The sequence below is a fragment of the Staurois parvus genome, unplaced genomic scaffold, assembly GCF_062004578.1.
Source record: "Staurois parvus isolate SC_StPar_1 unplaced genomic scaffold, SC_StPar_1.0 ptg000299l, whole genome shotgun sequence".
Lineage (NCBI taxonomy): Eukaryota > Metazoa > Chordata > Amphibia > Anura > Ranidae > Staurois > Staurois parvus.
Window position 1 is genome coordinate 23,710,455 of NW_028318095.1, and position 24,867 is coordinate 23,735,321.

Below are 24,867 nucleotides of genomic sequence, written 5' to 3' on the forward strand. Positions count from 1 at the left end.
AAAGGGGCCTTAGAAGTGTGGTGCTACCTACTGGAAGTGACAGACCATTCCATTCTTACCATAACCGATCATAAAAACCTGAATTGCCTAAGAACTGCTAAGTGACTTAGGCCACACCAAGCTACATGGGCTCCTCTTTTCTAGATTCAACTTCTACTTGACTTATTGACCCGGCTCCAAGAACATGACGTCTGATTCTTTGTGGTGTACACTCATTGGCCACTTTATTAGGTACACCTTGCTAGTGCCAAGAAAATATCCCCCACACCATTACACCACTAGCATCAGCCTGAACAGTTGATACAAAGCAGGATGGATCCATGTTTTCATGTTGTTTACGCCAAATTCTGACCCTACCATCTGAATGTCTCAGCAACCATAAAGCAAAACAGAGGGCGCACTAGCCTAGTAGGTAAAAGAAGGTAGACGAGCACTAGAAAAAAACAAAAAGCAGCTGGCATATAAAGGTATAACCTCCAACCCTCATAGACATAAAATAAAAATGCAGCGCTCTAAACAAATAAAACAGTAAAAGATAGAATATGAATAAAAGCAAAAAATATAGATGCGTCTACGTAAACGTACATAAACGTGCATAGGCAAAATGGCAAAAACTGGAGTATTAAGCAGCCAAAACGTGCAGAGTCCCACCAAAATCAACATAAGTAAATAAATGCGCTGTGGCTGCCATAGTGAATGTGTTGATTACGTCTAAGTATGACGAAAGTGGTGCGTAGCTGATAACAAATGTCCAATATACAGGTGGGCGAAAATCCGTGCTTCAAGTGAGTGTGGTAATGAGAATATATTGCACTAACCAGATAGCACAATAAAAAGCGCCTTTGAGTAACTCAGACTACTCCTGGTCATCATCATCATCCTAGGGTAACCACGGGGATCATCTGGCATACGTCTGCACATCAGCTGATCATCCACTGCTACTCCCTGGATTCCAGGAAAACTCCACTCCAAGCGTGTGTGTACCCAATAAAAGCACTTTAGAAATCCACCTTATTAGCTCAAAATAAATTAAAGTGCTGATATAGTGCAGTAAGTTTATTAATCAATGGTAAACAAGTATTCTGACAGAAGCACTCACATCTGGTATACAGGAATGTTGTATAGGTGTACAGGGATGTGGAAAACAGTATCAAAGATGGCCACTGGCCTCCCTCGTGGCTCATGCGTTGTGACGTCACTGGCTTGGCTCCTCTCTAATGCATTTCGTGCACTTGCACGTTTTCAAAGGGACCATGCCTAAGCCAGGGACTCGTATTTATATATATCCCCACGCATGCGCAGAACCGCGGCATGACGCCATATTGGTTCCCACGTATGTGCGGTACGTATCGAGGTGGTCATTTTCAAGAAGCCTTCCATTGTAGATATATGAATCGCGGCATGACCCCATATTAATTCCCGCGCATGCACGGTACGTGTCGGGGCGGCCATTTTAAGGAAGCCGTAATTGCAAACAGCAAGGAATAGGAGGGGAGAGCGCAAATCCTAAACAAATATAACAGAAAGCGGTAAAATTCTCCTGCAGGCATAACCAGCACAAGGACTCAATATAGGCCAGCTACCTATAATCTGGCAAATTCTTATAATAATGGCAAATGATACTAGGAGTAGGAGGTATGAAAACTTGCTCCTCCATTTTCTCAAAGCCCAAAAAGGCTGAATATAGAAATGGATAAACATCCATTTTACTGAGGACCACAATGCATACTGCCACAATGGTGAAACAATGTAAAGATCCATATGTAAAATCATATTAATGTGAAACTACATAGGATTAGCGTCATACCCCTCAATAATACTTATTAAACAAAAAATATATATAACAACAATATAAAGCAATAACAATAAAAACAAAGGTAAACCAGATGTGTGTCACATAAAAATAGTTCAAGTAGGTAAAAACATTACAAATATAATCACCTTAAAGGGAATCAGTCCCTAAATAAACATACTTAATACAATAAAATATAGATAATATTGAATAATTAAATATTAAGCTCCCTAAGATCATAAATAAAAATAGATCTCAAAAAGAAAATTAGCTTTATAGATCATTCTTCAAAATAAACTTCAGAGGTGTAGATAAAATATATATATATATATATATATATATATATACACACACATATATACACACACAGTCAGGTCCATAAATATTGGGACATCGACACAATTCTAACATTTGTGGCTCTATACACCACCACAATGGATTTGAAATGAAACGAACAAGATGTGCTTTAACTGCAGACTGTCAGCTTTAATTTGAGGGTATTTACATCCAAATCAGGTGAACGGTGTAGGAATTACAACAGTTTGCATATGTGCCTTGTTAAGGGACCAAAAGTAATGAGACAATTGGCTTCTCAGCTGTTCCATGGCCAGGTGTGTGTTATTCCCTCATTATCCCAATTACAATGAGCAGATAAAAGGTCCAGAGTTCATTTCAAGTGTGCTATTTGCATTTGGAATCTGTTGCTGTCAACTCTCAAGATGAGATCCAAAGAGCTGTCACTATCAGTGAAGCAAGCCATCATTAGGCTGAAAAAACAAAACAAACCCATCAGAGAAATAGCAAAAACATTAGGCGTGGCCAAAACAACTGTTTGGAACATTCTTAAAAAGAAGGAACGCGCCGGTAAGCTCAGCAACACTAAAAGACCCGGAAGACCACGGAAAACAACTGTGGTGGGTGACCGAAGAAAACACCCTTCACAACAGTTTCTGCTTGCTTGTTGAGGAACCAAAAGTAATGGGACAGAATGATCATCATAAATCAAACTCATCACTTTTTAATACTTTGTTGCAAATCCTTTGCAGTCAATTACAGCCTGAAGTCTGGAACACATAGACATCACCAGACGCTGAGTTTTCATCCCTGGTGATGCTCTGTCAGGCCTCTACTGCAACTGTCTTCAGTTCCTGCTTGTTCTTGGGGCATTTTCCCTTCAGTTTTGTCTTCAGAAAGTGAAATGCATGCTCAATCGGATTCAGGTCTGGTGATTGACTTGGCCATTGCATAACATTCCACTTCTTTCCCTTAAAAAACTCTTTGGTTGCTTTTGCAGTCTGCTTTGGGTCATTGTCCATCTGCACTGTGAAGCGGCGTCCAATGAGTTCTGAAGCATTTGGCTGAATATGAGCAGATAATATTGCCCGAAACACTTCAGAATTCCTCCTGCTGCTTTTGTCAGCAGTCACATCATCAATAAATACAAGAGAACCAGTTCCATTGGCAGCCATACATGCCCAAGCCATGACACTACCACCACCATGCTTCACTGATGAGGTGGTATACTTAGGATCATGAGCAGTTCCTTTCCTTCTCCATACTCTTCTCTTCCCATCACTCTGGTACAAGTTGATCTTGGGTCTCATCTGTCCATAGGATGTTGTTCCAGAACTGTGAAGGCTTTTTTAGATGTCGTTTGGCAAACTCTAATCTGGCCTTCCTGTTTTTGAGGCTCACCAATGGTTTACATCTTGTGGTCAACCGTCTGTATTCACTCTGGTGAGGTCTTCTCTTGATTGTTGACTTTGACACACATACACCTACCTCCTGGAGAGTGTTCTTGATCTGGCCAACTGTTGTGAAGGGTGTTTTCTTCACCAGGGAAAGAATTCTTCGGTCATCCACCACTGTTGTTTTCCATGGTCTTCCGGGTCTTTTGGTGTTGCTGAGCTCACCGGTGCGTTCCTTCTTTTTAAGAATGTTCCAAACAGTTGTTTTGGCCACGCCTAATGTTTTTGCTATCTCTCTGATGGGTTTGTTTTGTTTTTTTCAGCCTAATGATGGCTTGCTTCACTGATAGTGACAGCTCTTTGGATCCCATCTTGAGAGTTGACAGAAACAGATTCCAAATGCAAATAGCACATTAGAAATGAACTCTGGACCTTTTATCTGCTCATTGTAATTGGGATAATAAGGGAATAACACACACCTGGCCATGGGACAGCTGAGAAGCCAATTGTCTCATTACTTTTGGTCCCTTAACAAGGCACATATGCAAACTGTTGTAATTCCTACACCGTTCACCTGATTTGGATGTAAATACCCTCAAATTAAAGCTGACAGTCTGCAGTTAAAGCACATCGTGTTCGTTTCATTTCAAATCCATTGTGGTGGTGTATAGAGCCAAAAATGTTAGAATTGTGTCGATGTCCCAATATGTATGGACCGGACTGTGTATGTATGTATATATATATATATATATATATTATATATAATGTAAAATAGTAAATTGAAAAGATGTATAGGTAAATAAAATACTATAAAATAAATAAAATCAGAATGCACTGGGATATCTAAAACTAAGGCTAAATGAAACGAAAAAAGACTCAACATCACAGAAAGCCATAAAAAGAGGCATCCAAATAGAACGCTAAAAAAGCCCCTAAATGTCTATATATAAAAACGGATATAAGATAGAACCAATATAAGGGCTAGTAAAATAATACTAAATTCATGTAGTCCCTCTATATTAACTACTGTAATCCTACCCATATCTAGCTTGTATCAATAAAACAATTTATGTCGAGGTCGACATTCAGACCCTGTGGTGTAACTGACTGTAACTCAAAGATCCATTTCGGTTCCATCATGGAAACAGTCCTGTGTTTATGTGTACCCCTCCAATGTTTTTTTAAAATCTCTATCCCCATAAACTTGGGACAGGACGGGTCCCTGTTGTGGTGGTCACGGAAGTGTTTTGAAAGGGAATGCTCTTTGAATCCTCTTTTGATATTGTACAGCTGTTCTCTTAATCTGTCTCTTAGTCTTCTCATAGTTCTCCCTATATATTGTTCAGTACAAGAGCATTCTAATAAATAAACAACATGCGTACTATTGCACGTTATAATTGATTTTACGTCATACTTTCTATGTGTCACACTTGAGTGAAAAGAGTGTGTGGGTTTCTTATAGATCCCATAATGTAGGCATAACATGCACCTATTACATGGATAAAAGCCTTTAAGGCCAATACCAAAAGTAACTTCCTTGGGAGGATTAACCACATTAGGTGCCAGGGTGTGCCTTAATGAAGGTGCCTTGCGATAATATCTCAGGGTAGTCTGATAGAGTATTACCCAAGACTGGATCATTCTTCAAAATATTCCAGTTTTTCTTAATAATTATAGCTACCTCTTTATATTGTATGGATTAATTCATGATAAAGGGGCAGAATTTTCCAGCATTTGAAGTAGTTTTAGGGGCAAAACTTTAATCCCTATTCAAATCCCCTATTGTTTCAATTTCTTTATCAAGTTTCGCTGGAGCATACCCTTCTCTAAAAATCTGTTTTTAAGGACATTAGCTTGTATAAAAGTCCTCCTTTATGATACAATTTCTGCGTAATCGAAGCAATTGACCTCTCGGAATGTCGCTTAACCAGCTAGGATGGTGGCAGCTATCCATGGGTATATAACTATTCTTGTCTGTAAAAAAGGTTTTAGTAAAAATCCCAGTGCCTTGATTAAAAAGAGTGAGATCTAAAAAATGTATTTCATTATAATCAAACTGATAGGTGAGCTTAATATTCAAATTATTAAAATTAAGTGTGGTAAAAAAATTAATCAATGAGAATTCATCACCCTGCCAAACTAGTAAAATATCATCTATGTAACGCCTCTAAAAATCCAAATCTAGCATAGATTAAGTCCTCTTCCCATCTTGACATGAAGAGATTAGCCAGGCTGGGGGCAAACTTGGCACCCATTGCAATGCCTGTTGTCTGTAAATATTTATCCCCAAACCAAAAATAGTTATGGCTCATTGAAAAACTAAGCAATTCCAAAATAAATTCTTTATGAGCTGTTGTAATATCAGTGTCTGTGTTCAGATAGAAAGCAGCAGCTGCAATCCCATCCTCATTCTTAATATTGCTACAGTTGCAAGAAAAAGTATGTGAACCCCTTGGAATTACGTGGAGTTTTGCATGAATTGGACATAAAATGTGCTCTGAACGTCATCTAAGTCACAACAATAGAAGAACACAGTCTGCTGAACATAATACTACACAAACATTAGATGTTGCCATGGTTTAATTGCACATAACATGTAAACATTCACAGTGCAGGGAGGAAAAGTATGTGAACCTTTGGACTTAACTGGTTGACCCTCCTTTGGCAGCAATAACCTCAACCAAACGTTTCCTGTAGTTGCAGATCAGACCTGCACAACGATTGGAGTAATTTTGGACCACTCCTCTTCACAAAACTGTTTCAGTGTAGCAATATTCTTGGGATGTCTGGTGTGAATCGCTCTCTTAAGGTCATGCCACAGCATTTCAATCGGGTTGAGGTCAGGACTCTGACTGGGCCACTCCAAAAGGAGTATTCGGTGTTGTTGCAGCCATTGTTTTGTTGAATTACTTGTATGCTTTGGGTCATTGTCCTGTTGCATCACCCATCAGCTTCAGTTGGCGGACAGATGGTCTTACATTTTCCTGCAAAATGTCTTGATAAACCCTGGAATTTATTTTCCCATCAATAACAATCCGTCCAGGCCCTGAGGCAGCAAAGCAGCCCCAAACCATGATGCTCCCTCCGCCATGTTTTACAGTGGGGATGAGGTTTTGATGTTGGTGTGCTGTGCCTTTTTTTCTCCACACATAGTGTTGTGTGTTCTTCCCAAACAACTCAATCTTGCTTTCATCTGTCCACAGTATATTTTGCCAGTAGTGCTGTGGAACATCCAGGTGCTCTTTTGCAAACTTCAAACGTGCTGCAATATTCTTTTTGGACAGCAATGGCTTTCTCTGTGGTGTCCTCCCATGTACTCCATTCTTGTTTAATGTTTTCCTTATTGTAGATGTGTCAAGAAAAATGTTAGCATGTGCCAGAGATTTCTGTAGGTCTTTAGCTGACACTCTGGGATCCTTCTTTACCTCATGCAGCATTCTGCGCTGTGCTCTTGCAGTCATTTTTACAGGACGACCACGCCTAGGGAGAGTAGCAACAGTGCTAAACTTTCTCCATTTGTAGACAGTCTGTCTTACCGTGGATACATGAACATCAAGGTTTTTGGAGATACTTTTGTAACCCTTTCCAGCTTCATGCAAGTCAACAATTCTTGATCATGGGTCTTCTGAGAGCTCTTTTCTGCGAGGCATGGTTCACATCAGACAGTGCTTCTTGAAACCAGTAAACCCAAAACAGGTGTGTGTTTTTTAAGGGCAGGACAGCTGTCAGCAACACATCCAATATCATCACACTGATTGGAGTCAAGGTTGGCTCACTCTTGGCTCCAATTAGCTCTGGGAGAAGTCATTAAGCTAGGGCCTCACATACTTTTTCCTCCCTGCACTGTGAATGTTTACATGTTATGTGCAATTAAACCATGGCAACATCTAATGTTTGTGTAGTATTATGTTCAGCAGACTGTGTTCTTCTATTGTTGTGACTTAGATGACGTTCAGAGCACATTTTATGCCCAATTCATGCAAAACTCCACGTAATCCCAAGGGGTTCACATACTTTTTCTTGCAACTGTATATAGAGCAGCCACATCAGCAGTAACTAGATATTTAGGGGTATGCAATGTTATTTCTTTCAGATTTAGCAGTACCTGTTTCGTATCTTTAAGAAAAGCGGGGCTAGCCTAGTGCATTATCCTTAAAACATACTTTTATTTTTATAAAAGTGGTAAGTATTATACTCACAAAACAGCAAATATGACAAGCTCATTGTATAGAAACTACACAGTCCAATTGACGAATCTTGACGACACATGACAGGGCAACAGCACCTCCAATAGGCTAATGCGTTTCGAGGACTAGTCTCTTCCTCGGAGTTCAGAATAGCTCTGAAGAAGAGGCTAGTCCTCAAAACGTGATAGCTGTTGGAGGTCCTATTGCCGTCATGTGAGATGACTAATTGTGGATTGGACTGTGCTGTTTCTATACGGTGAGCTTGTGAGATTTGCTATATTTTTAATATAATACTTACCACTTTTCTAAAAATAAAAATATATTTTGAGGATAATACACTAGGCCAGTGTTTTTTATCTACTTGTCATTCAAAGTCACTTAAATCTCCTCTCTTCCTCATTCTGATGCTCGGTTTGAACTTCAGCAAGTCATCTTCACCACATTTAAATGCCAAAATGCATTGAGATGCTGCCTTGTGATTGGCTGATAAGCAATTTGTGTTACCAATCAATTGAACAGGTGTACCTAGTAAAGTGGCTGGTGAGTGTATATTACCAGTTTCCATTTCACTAGACCAGCAATGGGCAAACTACGGCCTGCGGGCCGTATACGGCCCGGCGGACCTTTAATTCTGGCCCGCGGATGTGGCTGTCAGGATGTGTGTAGGCGGGGCAGCGTGACGAACGTGAGGGGAGGGGAGCTAGGCTCCTCTCACAGTCCGCCCTGAAGACCGGAACGGCGCGGGAACACGGCGAGAGGAACGCGCGGAGCAAAGGTAAGTGAATTGACACAGGGGGGACTTGGCTTACTACTTGGGGGGGAATAGTACTGTGGGGGATGAAATACTATATGAGGGATGAATTAATATGGGGAATGAATTACTATAGGGGGGATAAATTACTATAGGGGGGATGAATTACTATAGGGGGGATGAATTACTATAGGGGGGATGAATTACTATAGGGGGGATGAATTACTATAGGGGGGATGAATTACTATAGGGGGGATGAATTACTATAGGGGGGATGAATTACTATAGGGGGGATGAATTACTATAGGGGGGATGAATTACTATAGGGGGGATGAATTACTATATGGGGGATGAATTACTATATGGGGGATGAATTACTATATGGGGGATGAATTACTATGGGGGATGAATTACTATGGGGGATGAATTACTATGCGGGATGAATTACTATGCGGGATGAATTACTACATGGGGGATGAATTACTATATGGGGGATGAATTACTATATGGGGGATGAATTACTATATGGGGGATTAATTACTATGCTTACTATGGGGGTATATTACTATACTTACTATGGATGACACATACACATCATTCATCTACTCTTGGTCCAGCCCCCGGGTCCAATATATGAACCCATTGCAGCCCTCAAGTCAAAAAGTTTGCCCACCCCTGCACTAGACACTATCCTCCCAGACAAGAATTTCCTCTTGGTCTAGCACAGTCTGTTATTCCAAATCAAGTAAAAATCTAAACTACTTAGCTACTTCTGAACTGTGCCCTCAACAGTCCCAAAGGATTGCTTTTGCATGAGGGCAAGTTTTAGGTCCTAGAAGGTCTCCGGGTTGCTGTCTCTAGTGCCTGCCACAATGCTCCACTTGCTGGGCAGTTTGGTCTCGCCAAGACGCATGAGTTCTGACCTTGTCAAGGACTATAGGATATTCATTTCTTCCTGTACCACTTGCACTCAGGCCAGGAACTGTAGGGTCAAACTTTACGATCTTCTTAGATTTTTGCCCATCCCAACTTATCCTTAAAGAATGCTTATCATGGATTTCACTGCAGAACTCTTGCCTCTAGAAGACTACAGTTCCATCGTTGTGATGATGGACAGGCTCACAAAGATGGCCAACATCTGCCATAAGGAGGTGGTAAGAATTCATGGTGTTCCAGATTACATGTGAGCTAGAGTCCAATTTACCTCTAGGTTCTAGCAGGAAATGTGCAGGAAGTTGCAGATCCACGCCTCCAAGTCTAATGGCCTAACCAAACACAAACTAAACTTGGAGCAATACTGTGATGGACGCAGCATCAGACCCCCAAGCCCTTCTCACCAACTCGTGACCGAAGGACAAGCCAATCTAAAACCGCGCTGTCACATGCGTAACAATACCGCGCTCAGCCGCACCCTGCACAAAGATTTTCCAGCTAATGGACCACAACCTATGTGCCGCAGCCTGAGAGCGATTGTTACTGAGTAAGGTTAATTACGCAATTAACCCTTCACACTGCCACCACCTCCTTTTTGTACAGAGTAGGAGGAAACTCACCAATATTAGCAATAACACTATGATGTTTGAATAATCGTCTGTATACCACTGTCACCGCAGGCAGAGATATATAGAGGTTTTAAAACACACAGTAGCGCTCTTAAGAGACAGGGATTCTTAGTTTGCATTAAAGAGCTTTAAGATAATAGGATTTATCACTAAAAAAGGTCAAAAGGGTGCAATAAAAATATTTACAGAAAAGCTGTAGCCAATATATATATATATATATATATATATATATATATATATATATATATATATATATATATATATATATAAATACAGAGAGCAATAACACAGCAAAGAGATAACAGAAAGAAGTTTAGAGAGGTAGATACTTGCCGTCAGCCTTGGTTTAAGCAGATCAAGTTTTAGAGCAAAGGGTACCGTCTCCCGAGTTGGTTCCGATGATAAAAGGGAGATTTCTTCAAATCAACTCTCTGCTCCAAGCATAACAGCCTTTTTCTAGGAACTCAGCAGGGTGTCTCCTTGAAGCAGAGAACCAATAGCCTCATTTGCGGAGGATGTTGTAGGCGGGGGACTCAGGCTAGAACCAAAATCCCTCCCAAGTTATGGAGCGGCCCGGAATGGACATGCTCATATTGGTCATACTTCTAGTGAGTTGCCAATTGTTTATCTTGCAATTACTTGCTACGATTAATGCTGCACTTAGTCTAGCGCCCCCCTCTCTTCTCTCTCACCACCAATGTTTGGTGGTCTGTTTGGTTAGCCTGTTTTTAGGACTTTAAGACAGCTTATAGCTACCTATTATATGTTTGATACCTTGGTTGGTGACCCCTATTATGTGGCTCATGTTTGGTGGTCTCCTGCCCTTTCTGCAGCTCCACGACAAGATTCCTCCCATGGTGCTTTTCCATTGCACTTCATTGTTGTATGCTGGAGAAGGGTTTTATATTCTCACTTATGTTGTATTGTTTGTGGATATCCTACTAAATATTAATATTTCCTGAAGAAGTGAATCTTGCTTCACGAAACACATTAAGTGTTAAGGTATATGCATATAGAAATAGCCAGTATCTTATCATACAACTACTCATCATTTTTTTTATATGTTTCATGTAATTTTTATATGATTTTAATCATGTAATGGAATAATGTGTCTCGTGAAGCAACATTCACTTCTTCAGGAAATAGTAATATTTAGTAGGATATCCACCAACAATACAAATCTGACTTTTTAAGAATGTTGTGATTTGCTGTTTTTGAGTACAGCTCTTTCCCATGGGCATTCTTTGTGTTTCACAGTATTTGAAATGGTTGATGTAACTTATCACCAGCTACCTGAGAGCTGAAAGCTTACCTGCCAGTTGCCAATCTGGATTGACTGGACTACTCTCTCGCCTGCCTCAACCCTTGCGTGGACCTGACTATTCTCATTAATAGTCATTGACCTGAACAAATATGCAGATCAAAAAGTCCAAGAAAAGTCAGAAGTCCTTATCTGAAGGTTTGTTCAGAGTCTGAGTCTAAGCAATAAAGCAAAAGGGTCAATACAATTGCCAGGCAACTAGCATTTTCACAATGACAGGTCAGAATTGCCAGCCTCCATGTTTCTTTCATGACAAGCTACAACTGAAATGTTAGAATACTATAGTAAATTTGAGACCTCTGCACAGAGAGCCCATGAAAAGAGTAACCCAAATATACTCACCACTATATTTTTAACCCAGTGGACTTTAGGCATCGAGATTAATCATTTAAACTACAACCCCAACTCCAAAAAAGTTTGGTCGCTGTATAAAATCTACAAAAAAATCAGTATGCAATGATTTGCAAATTCTCATAAATCCATATTTTATTCACAATAGAAAACATGTTTAAACTTAGAAAATATATAATTTTAATTAAAAAAATAGGATAATTTAAATCGATGGCAGCAACAAGTCTCAAAAAAAATTGTGACATGCCAACAAATAGCAGGCAAAATACAACCCACAGACAAAAACACTGGGACAGGCCCATGTCTACCATGGTGTAGAATCCCCTCTTCTTTTAACAACATGTATAGAAGTAGACCACCTGCCGGAGTTTTGGGAGAGGAATGCTGTCCCATTCTTGTTTGAGCATATGGTGCTCTAATCCCATCACTGGTGGTGCCCTTCCAGATGTGCAAGCTGCCCATTCAATATGCACTAATGCATCCTCATACCAACAGAGGTGCAGGCTTTTGAACTGAGCGCCTATAACAAGCCAGAAGGTCCCTCTCCTCTTTAGTCTGAAGAATATGGCACCCATGGTTTCTAAAGAGAATGACAAATTTTGATTCATCTGACCACAAAACAATTTTCCACTTTGCCACAGACCATTTTAAATGAGCTTCAGCCCAGAGAAGATAGCAGCGTTTTTGGATCATGTTCAGACATGGCTTCTTTTTTGCATGATAGAGCTTTAACCTGCATTTTTGGATGGCATGGCAAACTGTGCTCACAGACAGTGATTTTTGGAAGTATTCCTTAGCCCACGAAGTGATGTCCATCACAGAATCATCCTGTTTTTAATGCAGTGTCATGATATTATGTACTGTAGATGATGATATATTTAAAGTCTTTTCAATTTTACATTGAGGAACATTATTCTGAAATTTCACAGACTTTTCTTCTTCAAATATTTTATTGATTAAATCTAAAACAAGACAAGTTATAAGTAACCAGATGGGACATTGGAGGTGTACAGTAGATGAACGATAAGAGTTCCCATTAATACAGGGTCAGGCAGCACTAACATGAGTGAACATCAACTATCGATTAAGGCCTAACAAGAAGGGGAGGGGGGGGGGGAGGGGAGGAAGGATGGAGTAGGGAGTACGGCTCCAAGGAAAGGGGAGAAGGAAAATAGCCAGATAACCGCAATATCAGCAAGGGATGGTTCCAGTAGAGCAGAAGGCATATATTACGGGTTCAGAAGGGAGTCGTCAAAATTGGATGGGAGGAAATGCTCTACCCAGGGATTCCAAATCTTTTTAAACTTGGGGATGGAATCTAAGATAGTGGCTTCTATTTTTGCGTGGATCATCACCTGAGTGACCCTAATCATAACTGCAAGCATACTCAGTGAGGGAGATTTCCATGACTTAGCAATAACCTGCTTGGCCGCAGTGGTGACTTGTAGAATGAGTTTAAAGTCTGCCTTCGTGATGTCCGGTGGTTGAGAAGCGCGACTAGTGGACTTGGAGGGTTATGGCACTGAGTGCGGATAGTATTCTAAAAGCCTCCACCCAAAAAGCTTGGACGATTGGGCAAGCCCACCAAATATGAAAAAATGTTCCCAGGTCTGCGCAGCCTCTGAAACAAACTGGGAGGTAATCTGGGGTAAATTTCGCAATTCTAGTTGGGACAAGGTACCAGCGGGTCAGGACTTTGTAATTGGTCTCCAGGGCCACAATATTGTGCGACGACTCTTTGGTATTGGACCAAATGAGGTCCCAATCTGATGGGTCAATTTGTCGGCCTAAATCCGCTTCCCATTTTTTCGTATACGAGGGTAATGGAGATACGGTTGAGGCTGTAAAAAGGGAATATAAATAGGATATGAGGCCTCGTCTATGAGGGTCTCAGACATGCTCGCTCAAAAGGAGACAAAGTGGAAACTGGATTGGCAGCCATTGTGTACGGAGCAAAGAAATGTTTCAACTGCAGATATCTGAATAACTCAGAGGTGGGGAGGTTATGGGACTCACATAGTGAGCTAAAAGATTTAAATTTATTTCTGAGCACGAAGTGTCGGATCTGGGTGAGACCAGCCGTAGCCCATCGAGTAAAGACATGTGGTGCGGACCAGGCTGGGGGGAAGGCTGGATTATGAAGGTAGGAAAGGAGGGGATTATGGGGTGATTGTAGGAGGTAACGAGACTTCAGTGTATCCCAAAGGGACAAAAAATGTGAGGTGATGGGATTCTCAATTGTGCGGCGGTCAATGCGTCTCAGCCAAAGAAGGTTTGCTGTAGAAAAGGGGTCGCACTCGATGGATTCGAGAATGACCCACTGCGGGATTTCGTAGGTAGCGTGATACTTCGGCAGTTGTGCCATATGTGCCGCTTAGTAGTATTTGCTGATCTCAGGGAGGCCCAGACCGCCATAGAGTTTAGATTGGTTTAGAGTAGAGCGGGGACACGGGGCTGGACTTTGCCCCAAATGTAGGATGAAATGCGGCGCTGCAAAACACGAAGGTAGTGGGCGGGTACTGGGATAGGGAGAACTCTGAAGAGATAGAGGATTTTGGGAAGGATCGACATCTTCACGACCGCTATCCTGCCTAGCCAAACTAGAGGAAGGGAGGACCATTTAGTCATAAGTGCCGTTAGATGAGCCAGCATAGGGATGTAGATAGCGGTATAAAGACCTGAGATATGCGGGGTGAGTTTTATACCCAAAAGGGAACGGAGTCTTGCGACCATGAGAACGACAAGATCAGTTTTAGGTGGGTAAGTTCATTAGGTGGGAGTGAGATATTAAGCGCCAATGATTTCTAGGGATTAACTTGAAGGCCAGAGAGCGCACCAAACCTATCAAGTAGGCGAAGTACGGTAGGTATAGAAGTTAAGGGAGAGGTGAGGAAAAGTAGGACGTCATCTGCAAATAAGCACAGTTTATGTGAGGTGCCTCCTATCTCAAGTCCACGGATATCTGGGTGGGTTCTAATCAATAGTGCCAGGTTCTATAGCTAGTGCGAAAAGCAAGGGGGATAGGGGACAACCTTGCCTGGTGCCACACAGAATTTGGAAATGAGTGGATCGATGTCCTAGGTATTTGATTCTGGCCGAAGGGCCCTGGTAGAGAGAAAAGATCCAGGTTAAGAAATGTGGGCCAAAGCCCCATCGGCTCAGAATGTAGTGTAAGTATGGCCATGAGACTGTGTCAAACGCCTTCCGTATGTCCAAGGACAAAAAGCATGTGGGAATATTGCGGGATATGGCTAAATGTGCTAATAGGGAGACGTTGTCTCCTGCTTGCCTGGTATGAATCCAACCTGATCATTGTGGATCAGGGATCCAATGCATGTATTGAGACGAGTAGATAGGATTTTGGTTAACAGTTTAGCATCTACGTTAAGGAGGGAAATTGGTCTGTATTAGACCATTGTGTGTCATCCGAGTTCGGCTTAGGAATCATAGAGATGTTGGCTTGCACTGTATCTGGGCTAAAGGTATGACCCGAGAGTATGACATTAAACGCATTTGTCATAACAGGTGTGAGAATGGGGGAAAACTTTTTATAGTACTTGGCAGAAAAGCCGCCAGGTCCTGGGCGGTGCGGGGCTTCAAGGAATTAATAGCATTTAAGGTTTTGACTGTAGTGACGGGTCGTTCCAGTGCTGCAAGATGATTTTTGGCCAATTTTGGAAAAGGAAGGGAAGCGAAAAGGGCTTCGAACTGGGAAGAGTCAAAGGGTGTGGAGGCAGAATAGAGACGCGAGAGGTGCTTGTGGAAAGTTCGCAGGATCTGTTCCGGGTTGCTGGTGAAATTTGCAGATGAGGTCTGTAACCATATGGGCTTAATGGTTTGGTCTAGTTTACGGAGAGAGAGAGCAAGAAAAGTGCCAGGTTTATTGGCTTTAGTGTAAAATTTGTGTCGAGACCTGCGAATGGAGAGCTCGGCTTGGTCTGTAAGGAAGAGATCCAGGGCTAGTCGAGAGTGCTCAAGGGCTTCTTTGTTAGCAGGGGTGGGGGATGTTTGAAAGGCACTATGGGATTGGTCGTACGCTTGTTCAAGGAGGAGTTGTTTCTGCCTCCTTTCTCTGCTCAGGAATCAGCCGGGTTCTCAAAGTCCTCTAAACACACCTGAAGTGTAATGTTTTTGTCCCGCAGCAGGTCAAGCTCGTCCCCCTGCGTTTGGAGTGATGCGTCAATGTCCTCCACCCTCTGTTCCAGGTCTGCAGTGCGTTGCCCCAGCTCGCGGATTTCCCTGGACAGCTTGTCAGTAATGAGGTCAGAGGTCTGTTTCAGGGCCTTGTGCAGCATTTTTTCAAAGCGAGCCAGGATGTCAGGGGCAGCAAGGTCAGGCGTCATGACAGGCATGGGGGTCTCAGTTTCATCATCAGACTCACCCTCCAAAGAGCAAGGATGACTCGGCTGCTCTGGCGGTAAGGCTGCAAGCCTGGAAGATGCTGGCTGGGCATTGTAGTTCCCCGATGCGGCGGCCATCTTGGAGGAGGCCCGAGCTAGGGCCTCCTTTATGGGTTTGTGCGGCGGCACCGCCTGGTGTTATGTGCCCCCCTCACCATTATAACAGGTGGCTAGGGGGTTATAGAGGTGATCGGTGTCGATTGTAGGGCAGTGCGGGCCCAGATCGTGCGGCGGTGAGGCTGTCTTCCCAGCGGCACGGAGGAGCTTCAGGGAGACATGTCCCGTGCCGTCAGCCGCGCATGCGCACTCTTCACAGACTTTTTACAGACTGGTGAACCTTTGCCCTACTTCTGAGACACTGACTCTCTAAGATGCCCTTTTTTATAACTAATCATGTTATTGACCTGTTGCCGATTAACTTCATTAGTTCATTAAAATGTTCTTCGAGCTCTTAGTGTCACTGACGTTGCCAGCTTTATGTTGCCCTTTCCTAACTTTTTTGAGATGTGTTGCTACCATCAATTTCAAAATGACTTTTTTCTTTTAGTATAGTTTCTACTGTAAATAAAATATGGGTTTATTAGATTGGCAAATCATTGCATTCTGTTTTTATGTAGATTTTACACAGAATCCCAACTTTTTTGAAACTGGGTACACTTTACACACCACTCCATCTTATAAAGGGTAGTAAAACCTTAAAGGGAATAATGCATGATGGGAACATGGTAAGCATAAGAGGTGACTGTTTCCCGATAAAACAAGGACCCAAATGTATTATAAAACAGCAAAATGCTGAGAAAAACAAGGACTATTAGGTGTTTTGCACCACATGTAGTACATTATCTTATGAAAACATGGGAGCTGCCATTGCTGAGTTGTTTCCAAAAGGTGCATGTTTCAAGATTACCATCTTTAGCTTAAATGTGAAACTATAGGCAAATAAAAAATGACATGTATGATGTAGTCATCTGCTATCAATAACACAGCAGTCCTTCCTGAAATAGTTTTATTACCCATTGATTCTGTCAGTAGATCCATTTTTTATCCATTAATTACATACAGTTGATCTCCTCCTACGCTGCATCAACCTGCTTTTATGTTCCTATTTACTCAAACGGGAAGAGAAGCAATCCTGACATGAACAAAAACCTGTTGACACAGGACTAGTGAGTTATTGCCCTTAACCACTTCAATACTGGGCACTTTTACCCCCTTCCTGCCCAGGCCAATTTTCAGGTTTCAGCGCTCTCACACTTTGAATGACAATTGCACGGTCATACAACAATGTACCCAAACTAAATTTTATCATTTTCTTCACACAACTAGAGCTTTCTTTTGGTGGTATTTAATCACCACTGGGGTTTTTATTTTTTGCTAAATTAACAAAAACAGACCAAAATTAAAAAAAAAACACTTTATCTTTGTTTCTGTTATAAACGTTTGCAAATAATTAATTGCACTTCACAAATTTAGGTCAAAATGTATTCTACTACATGTCTTTGGTGAAAATAACCCAAATTAGGATGTATTATTTAGTCTGTAGGAAAGTTATAGAGTTCACAAACTATGGCATATATCTGAATATTGATCAATCCTGAAGTACTGACGGACAATCTAATTTCTTGAGGTCCAAGAATGTCAGAACAGTACAGATATCCCCCAAAATTACCCTTTTTGCAAAAAGCAGTAGAACGTATTTCATAACAGGCATGTCGAGTTTTTTGAAGTTGTAATTTTTTTGTCATAATTTTTCGGAAATAAAAAAATAAAGAAAATGATTTTCACTATTTTTTTTTTTTTACATACTGTCACCAGTGCAGTACAGTGTCAACATATAACTGGCATGGCGGTGATCAGGGACACTGACTGGTGACAGTACGAAAAAACAAATTGATAAATTTTTAAAAAAAATTTTTACATTTGTTTGTATTATTCATTACATTTTTTTCTCTTTTTTTAAGATTTTTTTTTTTATATTTCACTATGACCAAAGTAGTATAATGTTACCATAGTAACATTGTACTACTTGGGGAAGTGATCAGTATTTTTTTTTTTTACACAACTTGCTTATAGCAAGGAATTACTTTGCTATAAGCAAGCATTTACCTGAATTAAATCGATTCATTCAGGGTTTTTTTTTTGTGTTTAACGGTGATTTGGCCACAGCTAATCACATGACACAGCTGGGCTGTGATTGGCCCAGCTTGTGCATATGATCCCTGTGACCATTCACAGCTAGCCACACTAGTATACAATGGATGGAATGAAAGGAAACCATTCATTGTATACAACTGTCATGTGACCTGCTGTGATTGGTCACAGCAGGTCACATGGTACTGGCAACAGGGACGGTACACAGATCTGTCATCGGCCGTGTCCGAGGTACGCGGCCGGTGACAGATCGCCCCGCTGCGCGGCTCTGCAGGGAGGCAAACTGTGCAGGCCTGAAAGGACGCCATATGGCGTCCATCCGGAGGGATGAGCTGCTCGCCCGGCAGCCATCTGGCTATAGGCCGGGCGGGAAGTGGTTAAGCATGCACATTCCAGGGGTCCCAGCACCAAATATACTTTCTAGGTCGAATACTTGCCAAGCAGTGAAGGAAGCATAAGAAGATCAACCCTAATGGCTGTCTTTAACAAGTAAGCAATAGTTATTCCCATGCCTCTATCCTGACAGGTTCCTTTTAAATGACAGCCATTAGGAAAATATTTCCAGTGTGAACTGACCCATAATAATTGCATTCGAAATAATTATTTTTACATAGCTTTGGAAAGAACTCTACAGTTGGGCACTTTATAGACGTATGCTGGACAACTGTATACAATACCTGTCTATCTTGCCCAGAAATCAGTTTTGCTGTATCTTCCTCTTTTTTCTTCTGCATGTCATCATATATACTATCATACTCGTACACAGATGGATCCTCCTCCAGGGCTCTCTGCATCCCCAGCTTGGTCTTGGAAGAGATATATATAAATAAGAACATTTCTTTAATTTACCACATTTTATTACAATGACCTCAGGGTGATTAAGGCAAACTCTACCAGGCCACTCTCATTGTAAAAGGCCAGGTGGGGTATCACGCCTGTCAGCTATAGAAAGGATATTTACTGGCATGTTATACAGAAAAGTAATCTACTGGTTAAACAAGAGATACATTTACAACATTTCACATGAATTAACAGAGAACTTTATGTGATCACTTAATGAGCTCCTGTACAATACAGATAATATATATGCATTAAATACCAACAAAATGTTCAACCTCTGATAATCTTCAGCCTCTATTAGGCAACATACATGACTTCTAGGTATCATTATTAGTGGATATTAGTCAGTCACAGTAGAAATAACGCTGAATAAGGCATTCATCCAAAATTACAGTCAAACAAAAATATGAAATTCAGAATATTGAATTCCAGTTAAATTGCCATAGGGAGAACAGTCCAGGGCAGTTCCTACTAGTACAGGCTTCATATAAAAATAAATAAATGCCCCACTCCCCCTTTACATTCTAATATCTACCTAGTTGTCAGCCATTTGAGCTAACCTTCTCTTTAACCACTTGCCCTTCAGAGGATTTACCCCTCTTCCTGATCTTGTGATAAAGAAATTTATATCCTTTTTTTCCCACAAATAGAGCTTTCTTTCAGTGGTATTTGATCGCCTCTGCGTTTGCTTTATTTTTCTGTAACGACGAGAATTTTGAAAAAAAAAAAAAAACCAAAACAATATTTTTGACTTTTTGCTATAAAACATATCCAGTAAAAAAATGTTTTAAAAATCTAATTTCGTCATAAATTTAGGCCAAAATGTATTCTGCTACATGTTTTTGTTAAAAAAAATCCCAATACAAGTAAATTAATTGGTTTACGTGAAAGTTATAACGTCTACAAATGGCAGTATATACTGGAATTCTTTTTTTTTGTACTAGTAATGGTAGCAAACAGCGACTTATAACAGGACTGCGGTGGGCATTCTGCCACTGGAGGGGGGAACGGACTAACTGCCACTGACATCCCAATGACACCAATACAGTGATCAGTGCTAATAAAAAGCACTGACACTGTACTAATGACACTGGGCAGAAAGGGGTTAACATCTGGGGTGATCAAAGAGTTAACAGTGTGCTGTATGTGTTTTACTAGGGAAACATGCTACTGTGCATTTCACTGCTCTGCAGAGAAGTACACATCAGCATGTTATTGCTAGCAGGAGAGACCTGTGTTGTTTACACAAAGGTCTCTCCCCTGTCACTGTTCCTTGGCGAAAATGCAAAATCACGTATATATACACACGTGATTTAGCACAGCCCCACTGCCCTGTAGCAGTAGTTCTGCTATAGGACAGTCGGGAAGCGGTTATTACCAGCCACTGCAACTCCTTACAGTGATCAGCCATACCATTATGACCACTGAAAGGTAAAAGGTATAAGGTTATCTTGTTACAATGGTACAATGGCGGTACAAGTGGATAGGATATATTTGGCAGTAAGAGATCATGTTCTCTCTGAAGTTGATGTGTTGAAAGCAGAAAAAATGGGCAAGCGTAAGGCTATGAGTGACTTTGACAAGGGCCAAACCGTAATGGCTAAACCTATCCTGACCCCAGCTGTGTCCACAGCCAAAAGCACCTACCATGGGCACGTGACCATGAGAACTGGACCAAGAAGCAATGGAAGAAGGTGGGCTGGTCTGATGAATTATGTTTTCTTTTACAGCATGTGGATTGCTGGGTTTATGTGCACTCTGCTTACCTGTTGAAGAGATGGCACCAGGATGCACATGGGAAGAAGGCTGACGGAGGCAGTGTGATTCTTTGGATTATGCTCTGCTGGGAAATCTTGGTACTGCCATTCATGTCAATGCTACTTTGACACGTACCACCTACCTAAACACTGTTGCTGACCAAGTACACCCCTTCATGGAAACAGTATTTCCTGATGGTAGTGGCCTCTTTCAGCAGGATAATGAGACCAGTCACACTGCAAAAATGGATCAAGAATGGTTTGAGGAACACAAGTTTGAGGTGTTGACATGGCCTCCAAATTCTCCATATCTCAAGCCAATCTAGCATCTGTAGGATATGCTGGAAAAACAAGTCTGATCCTTGGAAGCCCCACCTTGCAACTTACAGGCCTTAAAGAGTCAGATACCACAGTATACCCTCAGAGCACTAGTGCAGACCATGCCTCAGCATGTCAGAGCTGTTTTGATTGCAAGAGGGTCAACTACTCAATATTAGGTGGGTGGTCATAATGTTATGGCTGATCAGTGTATGTGTTTCACTACTCATTTGAGAAGCTTCTTCAGCTTTAACAGCTTGTTAGAGCTGAAGATGCTTCTTGAATGAATATTGTGTGTGGGGGAATCGATTCATTTTCTTTCCTTCCTGCTGGTTGAACGAAAGAAAATTAATCATGCATGGCCTGCTTCATGCTGGTGTTGGCAGTCTAACGGCACCCATATAATGAAGTCTTTATAGTAATTTGCATAAGCAGTGTTATATCTATAAAATATCATGTACAAACCAGTGCATGGGATTTTTAAACAAAAAGTCTGTACAATTTCTAAATCCTAAATGGACTTCCTAAAGCCATTGCACTCTGCATTGAAATTTCACTAAACATTCAATGTGGATGGGACAAATCCCTCCTACTGAGTCTGTTGTATTCAAAAGGCGGGGAGGCTACAGACAGTGGCACTGATCAAGTAAACATTTTCAAACAGGCTGTTTGTACAGAAGCCAATCAAGAGATCAACTTCTGTACAACCAGCCTGCCCATAGATCGATCAAAATTCATATGATCCATGCTGAACCGACTGAATTCTGATCTGTATATGGCTAGCTGAAGTCTTAGGGCCAGTTCACACCAGTGTGTTGATTTCCGTTTTAGCGCAGCTGTATTAATGGAAGGCCATCGGAAAAACAATCATTTCCAATGTGTACTATTCACACAAATGTATGGCAACAGACATCAAAACATAAGTCAGCGTGAGTTAAAATAAATAGAAATGTACATGCATTTTCTATACAATTTAGCAGAAATCAGCAGTTATTAAACTGTTAACGTTGTGATGCCTTTTTTAGCCTTGATGTGCTGATGGTATTCTGTTAAAAAGATCTGAGTGATTCATCCGTCAGCCTGTTGCTAAAATATAATGATATATAAAATAATATTTGTGAAGTACAATCTCTTTCAGCAAAACATTCTGCATCTTACACGGTACCTGCTTCATTACTCTCTTCTTCAGGGCCTCCTTTTGTAGACTCTCCCCAACTGAAGTCTGAAAAAAAATAAAACAATCTATTTGCTGGTTTACATAACAATATACACCATACTGATCCATTATAAAATGTAATATATTAGTGGCAATACGTGATCTGTGAGATTCCAAGAGTGTGCTTTTTCAGAGAAGAGAAACACCATCTGTATATGTCTGTCATGCTCCATTCGCTATCAGAGAGGCCCTTTACAATTCAGAGATAGAAAGACATTGTTTTTTTTTCATTCAACACCAGTTGCTTTACACCAATAACAAGTGATGAACTTATTTACTACACTGTGTCCTGTCATCACTGTTCTCCAACATACACACAGCTGGACTGTACATGCAAACCTCACAAGAGCAAGGCAAATAATGACATAATTTAATCAGCATTTTTTGACAGACAATGAACTAGAAAGACTTGAATATGTAAAGAAAAAATAAAAATAATAAAAAAAAGACCCAAAACACACAAAAAAATAATCTCTCAAAAATATAAATCAGATTAAATCATCTAGTGGTAAGCTTTTCATCAAGTCAAAAGCTGATCATTTTATGACCTTTTTACATAACATTTATTAAAGTGACTTGGTAATGCTGAATAGCTGCTGGATAACTAGACTTAGGTTAGAACTCATGTATAAGAAAAAAAAGGCAGTTGACCAGAACAAACTGCAAAAATTCCGGTATTAGTTAATCCCAAACAGAGTAAATAATGCATCAATATGAATGCAAAAAGTTTCTTTATTATATGATCCCAAGGATCATGTGAAGAATAAGCTCTTCTCAAGGTGAACATACAGTCAGCCAAATAACATTAAAAGAGTGTGATAAAAACATTTGTCCACGCCATACACATAGCTTAGTTAGATACAGCATTAAATGGGCTTGGAAACCAAATAATACACAAACTCATAGGGGTAATTTCAACTGTGACGGTACACTTGAAAACAATTAACAGACGTAGGACTACACCTGCTTGGTAGATCTCTGGATATTCAGCAGCATGTAAAATTTCATAGCAATCTATGGAGTTATTATGCAACATCCCCCAGTTGATCGTTAAGAAGGTGTGGCACTACTTTATTGTGCAGACCTAACTGTATACATGTATAGACAAATTTCTCTTGGGCAACACAAGACTGAGTCAGGGTGAACAGTCTGGTCTTTAGCTACTTTCAGTGGATAGTAAAACAGACAGTTCAGAAAGTTGGAACAAAATCAAACATTTTGAATTGACTGCCAAGGAGCTTTATTAAGGCTAGGTTCACATCTACGCAGATTGCAGTTGATGCATTGTCCGGGTGCATTTTGCGTTTTTTTTCACATCAGTTTTTGATGCTTTTATTTTGCATTTTTCATGCATTTTTGCGTTTTGTGTGAATTAAGCTGGATGTCAAGGAGCAGGCAGCAGCCGGCTTCCTTAACAACCAGTAAACAACATGGTCATTAAGGAGCGAGCGGCCATCGCATCCTTAACGACTGCTGAATATCAATAAACATACTGCCGGCAATTAAAAAAAAAATGGGAAGAAACAGCATGGTGTGTCTCCTAATCCATACCAGGCCCTTCGGGTTTGGTATGGATTTTAAGGGGAACCCCACGCAATAAAATAAAACAGCATGGGGTCCCTCCTGGAATCCATACCAGACACTCATCTGAGCATGAAAGGTCAGGAAAGGTGGGAGGGGGGGCCCCCTCCTGAACCATTCCAGGTCACATGCCCTGAACATGGGGGGGGCTTTGAGCACCTGGTCCCCATGTTGACGAAGACAAGGACCTTTTCCCCACAACCCTGGGCTGTGGTTGTGAGGGTCTGCAGGGGGTGACTTATCGGAATCTGGAAGCCCCTTTTAACAAGGAGGCCCCCAGATCCTGCCCCCCCCCATTTATGTGAATGAGTATGGGGTACATAGTACCCCTCCTCATTAACCAAATAAGTGTAAAAAATGAATAAAAACTCAACGACAGCTTTTGACAAGTGCTTTATTAAAAAGTAAAGCGAAAAAAAAAAAGTAGATGCAACGTCAGTCACAATGAATGAGTGAGCTCTGACTGAAAGATCTTACGTTGCAAGGGGACGGAGTCACCATGCAGCTCGCCCCTTGGCTTATTTACGAGCTGTCTTTGATGGGAATGGAGCTTATTTTTTTTGTGTGGTTTTTTTTTTTTGGGGGGGGGGGAGCATTGGCGTTCATTGTGCTTGATTTTGGATCTACTTTAGGGGACAATTTTTTTTTTTTACTTTTTTAAATTAGTATAGCACTTGTCAAAAATTGCAGTTGAGCTTTTATTTAGTTTTTACACTTTTGTGGTGAATGAGTAGGCATACTCATTCACATGGGGGGTGGGATCTGGGGTCCCCCTTGTTAAAGGCGGCTTCCAGATTACGAAAAGTCACTCCCCCCCCCCCACCCCCGCAGACCCCCACAACAACAGCCCAGGGTTGTGGGAAAGAGGTCCTTGTCCTCACTGCTGTTTACTGGTCCTTAACAACCAATTTAATGTAACACAAAATACAACCTGCAAAATGCATCAAAAACA

General features: G+C 41.0%; 1 protein-coding gene across 2 annotated transcripts in view; it reads right to left on the bottom strand.

Annotated features, from left to right (window-relative positions):
• Positions 1-24,867, bottom strand: part of NSRP1 (nuclear speckle splicing regulatory protein 1) — a 111,399-nt gene that overhangs the window by 17,700 nt on the left and 68,832 nt on the right. For both annotated transcript variants that reach the window (XM_089683043.1, XM_089683044.1), the window contains exons 4-5: positions 22,284-22,340; positions 18,881-19,009 (exon numbers count right to left, since the gene is read on the bottom strand). In XM_089683043.1, coding sequence (XP_089539169.1) covers positions 18,881-19,009; positions 22,284-22,340 — 186 coding nt within the window. The remainder of the gene's footprint in view (positions 1-18,880; positions 19,010-22,283; positions 22,341-24,867) is intronic.